The sequence below is a fragment of the Mytilus galloprovincialis genome, chromosome 3 (genome assembly GCF_965363235.1).
Source record: "Mytilus galloprovincialis chromosome 3, xbMytGall1.hap1.1, whole genome shotgun sequence".
In the NCBI taxonomy this organism is placed as follows: Eukaryota; Metazoa; Mollusca; class Bivalvia; order Mytilida; family Mytilidae; genus Mytilus; species Mytilus galloprovincialis.
The window spans coordinates 96,254,676-96,264,875 of NC_134840.1; the positions used below are offsets into that span (position 1 = coordinate 96,254,676).

Below are 10,200 nucleotides of genomic sequence, written 5' to 3' on the forward strand. Positions count from 1 at the left end.
TGCCTCACTGCTTTCTATGTTAAGTACTTGATTTATAAGCAGGGCTCTTTTGTATTCAGTTAAAAACTAAATGACCGGTATTTCATGTAATATAGTATACATTGTATTGCCTTGTGCTAATGTAATTACATGTGAATGTGTACAGGTTCCCAGAATTGAGGAATTTCAAAAACCTAAAACCAGGCATATTAGTTCAAACAACAGGCTACATCTATCTCATTAGTATTGAGTTCAAAAGTATTATACCTTTTTCAACGAGTTCTCATTGTAACCCAACTCAAATGTCACATAAAATCATCTTTTGTATACTTTTGAATGTGATGTATAACAAGTTAAACCTTTCAAAAATATATGGCGTGCTTCGTAGTATTTTAAATGTCAGTAATGCAACGTGAAGCAATTTTGTTCGAGTCGTGAATACCAATACTGTTAATTCATTTCCTACATTCCGTTTTGCACCGCGATTCAATTCAGTTATTATTAAAAAGTGAAAGAAATGTCATATTCACTGTAAAGTGTTGGCACTGTTGGTATTAAAAAGAAACTAGCTATCACCTTCTATAGCTACGGTGCAGGAAATGCATACCCTTCCGGAGCACCTGATTTCACTCCCAGTTTTTAGTGGAGTTTGAAAATATGTATTTGAACCTGAAATGGATATGAAATTTCATTACAAATATGTGACGAATATATGAATATCGTATGAGTTTTTATTTGACCACACAAATAGCTTTTACAACATCTTATTATTTATACTAGATTACCGCCTTATAAGAATTAATTTTAAATTTGTAATATTTTAAAGAGGCTAAAAGGGTGTAGACACGGCGTGAACAACATGCGCGTTTCAGTTTTATTCTTTTTGAGTATTTTTTTTTTTTGCACAATATATGGTCGTCATTTTAAATAAATCATTTTCTTTTTATATCTTAGTTTGTTGATTACATATATTGGAAATGAAATAAAACAGAATTTTATAAAGAGTAATGTAGGGATTACAAATTATAAATTGATACACCCTAGATTTCTCCTTTCTATTATGACAAACCAATTTTCCGTAATGAACAGAAGGTTTGGATCCATTAAAACGTTTAATCCCGCTGCAAATGTTTGCACCTGTCCTAAGTCAGGAATCTGATGTACAGTAGTTGTCGTTTGTTTATGTAATATATACGTGTTTCTCGTTTCTCGTTTTGTTTATATAGATTAGACCGTTGGTTTTCCCGTTTGAATGGTTTTACACTAGTAATTTTGGGGCCCTTTTTAGCTTGTTGTTCGGTGTGAGCTAAGGCTCCGTGTTGAAGGCCGTACTTTAACCTATAATGGTTTACTTTTTAAATTGTTATTTATATGGAGAGTTGTCTCATTGGCACTCACACCACATCTTCCTATATCTAGATATGTTGTCTGACATTATTACTACCAATATTCCACATGATTAGATCTGACTAGGTATATTTCTCTTTGATGTGGAAAGAACAGATATTTACCAGTTCAATCCAGATTCCGATTAAAGTTATCATATTGAGATTAACGCAATTGATTATAGTAGTTACTACTTAGACTACTGGGCCACATAGGCCCCTTATACACAAAATTAGAGCTATACGTGTATTAAAGGAAACTATCAAACCAAAAACAAAAAAAGCGAAATAAGTGCATAGACACAGTTGTAATACATACTTATGAGTTTATAAAATATCTTAGGTATTTTTAATATGTCTTCTAACACATTTCCTCTAAATCAGAGGTTGAGTGTAAATATTTTGTCATTAGTCAACATAGACCGTATATTATCTTGATCGTTGTTCGTTTGAAGCCATCCTGATCTTTGCTTTATGTTACAAAATCTTATGCGTATATATACATGTATACATGTATTGTTTTATCCGTCAAGTTTTAACCGTCAAAGATTGTAATAATTACCTGAAATCTGAAGAGGATAACATAAAAATTGCAAAAAGAAAGCGAATTTTATTAAACAAACTTATTAATATTACTTTAACCGTTGGATTGTTTTATGTGATATCCATTTAACGTGGCTCGGTACTTAAACATCCCGTCAATGTGTTTGTATTGTCTTTCATTTTTCGCTGGTGTGTTTTGTATATGCGACTTTTTGTATTTCTTTGGTTCTTATAACGTGACTCTGTACTTTAAAAGCTCCCGTCAGTATGATATTGTTCTATTTTATGTCATTATGATATATTTCTATTATGAATTACTAAATACGTTGAACCGCAAACGTCAAAATTATTCAATCACGTAGTGGAATAAACTGTTTGTGGATTCTTATAAATTCTATATAACTTTTGGACAATTTTCAATCTTGGTCTATTTCTGAAATTAATTCTTACATATTTTTGATTTTTAACCCTGTATGCTAATATTGTCTATGTGAAATTTTAAAATTGTTTGTATATACATTGAACGACAAACATATGTGACGTATAAAAAAAATTCTGACGTCAGACACGCGGATCAATCAATGTGTTTGTAGATAGATGTTTTTTGCGTTCTGTTAAATTGTTCCTTTTAAAATTGTTACACGATGATGACTGTTGTACCCATATTTTGACTGTTGATTTATTATGTTTGTTTAGTTTGAAAATGCCTGTACCAAGGCGGGAATATGACAGTCCTTGTCCATTTGTTTTTTATGTGTTTTGTTATTTGATTTTGCCATGTGAGTATGGACTTTCCTATTATATTTTCCTCTAAGTTCAGTATTTTTGTGATTTTACTTTTTAATCGTTTTAAGCATTTTTTTAGCAAGTTTCTGAAGACGTTATGTTTCTCTTCTGCATTTAAAAGGATATTTGATATAAGTTAAAATGGTGAATCTGTATTATATAACGTTCATTTGTTTGAACATGCACATATAAATTCTCGATTGTGATAATCTTAAATGTTTCCTAAACATTGTTGTAACGTTTGTTGTGCGGAGTGCAGTCATTTGTGATGTTAACTAAAATTGGGACGATGACACGTCTTTCATCGAGTAAACATTTCTGCCAATCAAAATAAAAACATCTTTATAAATATTATTGTTATGCAATTATATTTTATTCAATTTGAAGGTTAATTTGGTTATTACACCAAATATTGTCTTTGGAAAACAGTAAAATAATAAAAATACCGAGCTCCGAGCTTCGCATATAAGCGAATGGCAAAATCGAAAGCTATAACACATCAAACAAATTGATAACAACTGTCATAACCTTGGTATGGTCAGGAAAAAAAAAGAAGTGTTTTTCATTCTTTCCGTTTGTTGATTGATTGTAGCGATCAATTTTGTGATTTTTTTATGGACTTTTGGAATTGACCTTTCATTTTGATATATTTATTTTTACTTAAATAATGATACGACATTACGACTTAGACAAACATGCGAAAAGCTGTTTAGAATATATTCTTATTGCCAATTGCTTTAAATGATAAGGAGCAGTTTCAACCATTTAGTTATCTATATATTTAACAATGTCAAAATGTCTTTGTGTGATACCTTGACAAAACGTACTGCACAGTATTGAAACACAGTTCATGCTATATTAACATTTATGGTACGAATGTTCTGCGCCACATGAGCAGTTAATAGATGTACTCCTCGATGATGAGTAATTTTTGTGTCTGTTTTAAATGATGACCATTACAATACTTTTGATATAAGTCATTATATTTACTTATTTTCATGTAGTGTTAAATGTCGATAGAGTAGATTGAACGATATTTCAATTTCAATTCAATTTATATGAAAGACTCAACCTTGAATAGTTTTAATTCGATACAGTCGGAACTATGAACCGATCATGTTTTGCAGATTACAAAAACTCTTCAAGGCTACCAACCTTAAAAGTTAAAATGACATACATAGCAGTGACATTTAAATTATACCGATAGCGTAACATTAGCTGTTGGGCTGAAAGGTATCTTAAATTATTGCCAAGTCTGAAAGATGGATTAATAAAGTTGAGGATTTTACTCAAGGTTGAGCGATAATACTATATTCATAGTGTTGGTTCGGTGTGACTAAACGCATGAATCATACTCAATCGTTGTATTAAATCATCCTTTGTTTATGAACTATAATGATAGAACTATAAGTAAACTGAGAGCCGATTTTTTTTTTAAATGTTGATTGGGAATCAGGTTCATATTTTCTACTAAACAATGTTCTGATAGGAATATAGAAAAGTACGATTAACACGTCTTTCGTCTATATAAAACTTAAATCCAACAGGTCGAGAAAATTTCAATTAATTTGTTTGTGAATTATCATTGATATGGTCATAATCAGGAATTAACTGTCTACAAGACTTTTTTTTACCTCAGGAATAAATTACCTTAACTGTATTTGACAAAACTTTTAGGAAATTGTGTTGTCCTATGCTCTTCAACTTCGTGCTTTATTTGGCCTCTTGAATTTTTTGTTCGAGCGTCATTGGTGAGTCTTTCGTTGACGAAACCCGTATCTGGTGCATATTTGAAATTTAAATTCTGGTATCCATGATATTTTATTATTAAAATAGTATAGATACAATCTTCTTAAATGACATTAACATTTGGTTGATGTGTTTTATCATGTGATTTTGCCATTTGATTAGGGACTTTCTGTTTTGATTTTTCATCCGAGTTCAATATTTCTTTGATTTTACTTTTTTTTTAGTTTCGTGTTTACTGAAATGTTTATTCTTGTAAGTATGAAATACTTGACTTTACTCCCGTTTGACTGTATTTCAACTGTGTTTATATTTTGTTTACTGTGTAATATTTTTCTTTGTTCTAGTTTTTGATTGGGAATACAAAGTATATCACTGCTCAAATACGACAGAAGAAAACCAAAGAGGTATTGAGTACTCTCAGAGAAGATTCGAATATCAAAGTTCTGAGACAAAGTCCTGAGGTAAGAGCAGATTTATTCTAAAGCGACTCGATGTGACCACTTCATTATAGCATTTAAACTCAAACAAGTAAGAACTAACAGTACTGTACAAAACTATCAAATCCTATGATAAAAAAACCTTGGTTTGATTTTTCTGAATATCGTATTTCTAAATCGTGACTCCTTATTCATTTTGTATCCCGCTTTAAATGTTGCTCTTTGTTTTTTCAACCGTACTCGTTATAATTTGTGATCACTTTTCTTACGATTATCTTTTCTGAATCCAAATTTATTTATATAAAGACATTTGTACTAAATCTATATTTTATTTTACTGACGTTCCTACTTGTGTCAGACCGTTACCTGTTTCTTAAATATGTTTATTTTTTCTGAATTAAAATTGTTTGAATAAAGACATTTGTACTAAATCTATATACAGGTTCAGTATTAAAAGTTACCTAGAAAGATAATTGTATTTTTTTTACTGACGTGCCTACTTGTCTCAGACCGTTACCTGTTTCTTAAATATGTTTATTTTTTCTGAATTAAATTTGTTTACATAAATACATTTGTACTAAATCTATATACAGTTCGAGTATTAAAAGTTAGCTTGAAATATAATTGTATTTTATTTTACTGACGTGCCTACTTGTCTCAGACTGTACCTGTTTCTTAAATATGTTTTTTTTTCTGAATTAAAATTGTTTGAAATAAGACATTTGTACTAAATCTATATACAGGTTCAGTATTAAAAGTTAGCTTGAAAAATAATTGTATTTTATTTTACTGACGTGCCTACTTGTCTCAGACTGTACCTGTTTCTTAAATATGTTTATTTTTCCTGAATTAAAATTGTTTGAATAAAGAAATTTGTACTACATCTATATACAGGTTCAGTTTTAAAAGTTAGCTTGAAAGATAGTTGTATTTTATTTTACTGACGTGCCTACTTGTCTCAGACCGTTACCTGTTTCTTAAATATGTTTATTTATTCTGAATTAAAATTGTTTAAATAAAGACATTTGTACTAAATCTATATACAGGTTCAGTAATTAAAGTTAGCTTGAAAGATAATTGTATTTTATTTTACTGCATGCCTACTTGTCTCAGACCCTTACCTGTTTTTGAAATGAAAATTCTCATGCCTTAACAAAAAAATACACAATGAATTTTATTGATAGCAGTGAGAAAAAATACTTTCCAGGCAATGGAGGAATAATTCAGGTATATGTAGTCTTGTGTTTTATTCACATGAGAATAAGACCAAACATATTTGTATATCTCCGAATGAAGTATTGTAATTGTGACAAATTTTCAGAGAAGTAATGTACTGCTAGTATTTTAAGTGACTATATTATATTACTATGCATCTTTATCAAGATACAGAGACATCAGCTGTGTTGATAATATTGTCGTCTCTTGCTACACTCTAAGTACAGAGATATATTGAGTACGTTGACTGGATTATCATCTATAATTACTATCTCAGAAAAAATTAATACCAGTATTATTACACCCAGTTGCTTTACCATGAAATCAGTGATAGCAGTTCAATAGGCAAGATTATTGTTTTTGTTTATAATATTAGTTCCATTTACCTTCAAGCGATTTCTTTTTATTGTAACTCTTTTTGATGGATGACAATAGACAGCATAAATATAATATTATGATTAAAAGAAAAAGTCGGATGTATGTAATTAAGACGGATATCAGACACAAACATGAAATGAACATGTAGTGGTCTGTAACAATATACAGGTATACTGACATAATGTTCAACTTTAAATCCAAGGTTTACCTGGATGTGAATTAAATAACCAAGCACTATCAGACATATAAGATCAACACATTGATTTCCGAAACGTCAAATACGATAATACATAGGACCATGATGGAAGTTTTATCTAACTGCAGTCCGTGTATACCGACATAGAAACAATTTTCCTACGAAAATCTTTACATATTAAATTAAATACCTTTAGTTTCTCTTTTTCTCTTATAAGCCCGCTAGATATATCGTTCTCAATGATAAAATTGAGAATGGAAATGGGGAATGTGCCAAAGAGACAACAACCCGACCATAGAAAAAAAACAACAGCAGAAGGTCACCAACAGGTCTTTAATGTAGCGAGAAATTCCTGCACCCGGAGGCGTCCTTCAGCTGGCCCCTAAACAAATATATACTAGTTCAGTGATAATGAACGCCATTCTAATTTCCAAATTGTACACAAGAAACTAAAATAAAAATAATACAAGACTAACAAAGACCAGAGGCTCCTGACTTGGGACAGGCGCAAAAATGATAGTTTGTATCTTCATTCATTGTAATGGTGATGATTTTGAACGCATATCGTGATGGTCATTGGTATTTTGTTTATCCGAAGACATTTTTTTTTAACTCTATCTTAAAACTTGTTGGAACGATAGCAATCTATTAAGATTTGACTTTCTTTAAACGATGCATGAAGTTAAATATGTAGTTTTGTTTTAATCATGAGGATTGAAGTAATATTAATTTTTGATTTGAATTAATAAAACATTTCTTTTGCAAAAATTTAAAAGTCTATATTTTCGAATATAATACATTATTATGTCATTTATTAAACTTTATTGCAGATTTCATGGGTTAAACAAGAAAAGGCATATGTCAGAAAGGCGAGAACAGTGGATACAGAATGGCCGAATCTTTGGTATTTGGTATGGCTTCATTACGAAATCTGATATTTGTTATCAAAACATATTATTTTGAACTCATTTGTAACCTAGCTTATAATTCTATGTTTCGTCTTACATCAATAGTTTTCTGTGGCTAACACGATTCGTGCCTTGGCTTTCACCGAACTGCAAGCATGTAACTATGTATTTTTGAACACTAAATGTTTCGCACAAAAACTCAACCACATCAAAGAAAAGGAAAACAACTGCCAATTTTATTTAGACAATAGGGAATTTTGCAGACTATACAAATCAAAGTACTAGTAATAGAATGGTTAATGTAGGACTTACTCATAATTAGCAAAAGGTAAAATAACAAAAAATGCCCCTGACTTATATAGTGCCGTCCGTTTCTAATGTTTTACAGCTACTAGTATCTGATCCTCTCACTTGAATGACAGTCCATTAAAATTCCATCATATTGACAACGATGTGTATACAAAACAAACAGATATCACATGTACAAATGTCGAAAATAGCAAGGGATAGTCAGATACATTACTGATATAAAACATAGTAACCAACCTTACAAAAACAATTAAAGAGCAGACTAAAATTCATCATTTCAGGATATTTTGTGTTTTGAATACGTTCAAAAATGTAAAAACAAATGTTGTAATCAAAAAGGTACCATAACAAATCAAATGTATGTTTAAATTTAAGAATGGTGATGTTTCTCCGTCAATGAAAGTTGACAAAGCCTGGGCGGCAGGTTATTCCGGTAAGGGTATTACTATAGCAATTTTGGATGACGGTCTTCAGACAGACCACCCTGATCTGGCAGCCAATATCGTAAGTACACATTATTATTATTATATCTCTAAGTGTATTTAAGTAATTAAACATTTTGTTACTCGAAACGTGCATGGATAACCAAGATTAAATTTAAACAGTTTCGAATATTGTATTTTACATAATATTTTTTATAAATTAGTAATAATATCAAATAAGCATTGACTGTAACGTATTTGTATACACTGGATAATAATTATTGAAATCAAAAAGACTGACAGAGCAATGGTGTATTTACATAGAGAACATAAGGCAAAGGACGCGTTATCTGTAAACATATGTCAGGGTACACATCAACCTAGAGAGATTACAAATTGCATTAAAACAGCACAAACTAAGGACTGACTTCGTGCGATATTCTTTTTTTTTCAAAAATTATGTTTAATAGTTGTCAAAGGTACACAGCTTATAATTACATAGCCAGACGCGCGTTTTATCTACATAAGTCTCAACAGTGACGCTGAGATCAAAATAGTTACAAGCCAAACAAGTAAAAAATTGAGAGAAAACGTATGATTTATTAGAATATCCCTCCTGATGTATTTGAGTTGATGACTAGATTCTAAATGAAGCAAGAAGTAAAGAGAAAATATGTTTTTAAAAGTCGAAAACAACTTTCCGTTAGGATAATAATCAGGATAACCACATGCATTTTGATGCTTTTTGAATATTTGTTCTTTGTCCTGAAATATTACGACACAGATATCATGCATTTTACTGAACAAGAAAACAGCCATGTAAGGGCCAGCTGAAACACGCCGCTGTGTTGAAGACCTATGTTTTTGCACTTTGGTCGAGTTGCTGTTTCTTTGATACATTTCCTTTTTTATTCATAATATTGTTCGAAAATATAGATATAATCATGCTATTTTTTTAAATCTTTTAAAATAAGGTTTGATTTTCGGATACCACATGCATTCGATTTGTTTGCTTTATATTATTTATCTTCCATTCAGGTTACACTAATTTTCAAGGAATGTTAATAATTATATTTGCTAAACATTATATAGGATACTGCCAATGATAGAGATGTTTATGACAATGATGATGATCCTACTCCAACAAACGGAAGCAGGTAACCAGTTCGATTATAAGTCTACATAAACTTATTATATTTACCAGGATTAGAATTCACTCATCAGTGACGATCGTATGCAAAAAAACAAAAAGGTGTTATAAAGTTCGAAGTTGATAAGTACTAAAACATGCCAGGAACTATTACTTCTATTTGAATTAACAAGCGAACTTTCATGTTTGTTAAATGTCCGAGCTTGGGTAAACTTTTTTCGTTTTTAGTTTGCTATCTTTTCCTGAACGTTTGTTTAAAAAAAAACCAAGTGCATCGGGCGTCATCTAGCATTCACGAAACTAAACTTGTTTCAATGAGACAACAAATGCATTTCTCGGATATATTATGTGTCATTTTCTTGAAATACGTTGACTGTTTATTCAGATGGAATCAACTGTTTGAACAGTCAGGTATATACAGCTTACTAAATTGCCATGGCGTTGTCAGTTTATTTTCGATTTATGAGTTTGACTGTCCCATTGGTATCTTTTGTCCCTCTTTGATGAATTTGGCTATTTATTTTAGATATTTTTGACATAAAGCTCTTCATCGGTTTCGGTACTTATACATCTTCGGATTTCAAATGTTTGGTTTTGAGCGTTTCTGATGAAGGTAAATCCAGAAAATCGATTCAGACGCCAAAAATTATTAAACGTCTTGTTTTCAATTTTTTACTGGTAATTTGGGAGCCAAAATTAACGTATTACAACTAATTAATATATGACAGTATATATCATTTAAT

At 30.6% G+C, this 10,200-nt stretch overlaps 1 protein-coding gene across 1 annotated transcript; it reads left to right on the forward strand.

Annotated features, from left to right (window-relative positions):
* The first annotated feature begins 2,610 nt into the window (after positions 1–2,610).
* On the forward strand, positions 2,611–9,468 carry LOC143066853 (furin-like). Its single transcript, XM_076239666.1, has 5 exons — positions 2,611–2,616; positions 4,787–4,903; positions 7,499–7,579; positions 8,261–8,389; positions 9,400–9,468. Exons 1-5 carry the CDS (start codon positions 2,611–2,613, stop codon positions 9,466–9,468), a joined length of 402 nt encoding a protein of 133 aa, XP_076095781.1.
* The last annotated feature ends 732 nt before the right edge of the window (positions 9,469–10,200 follow it).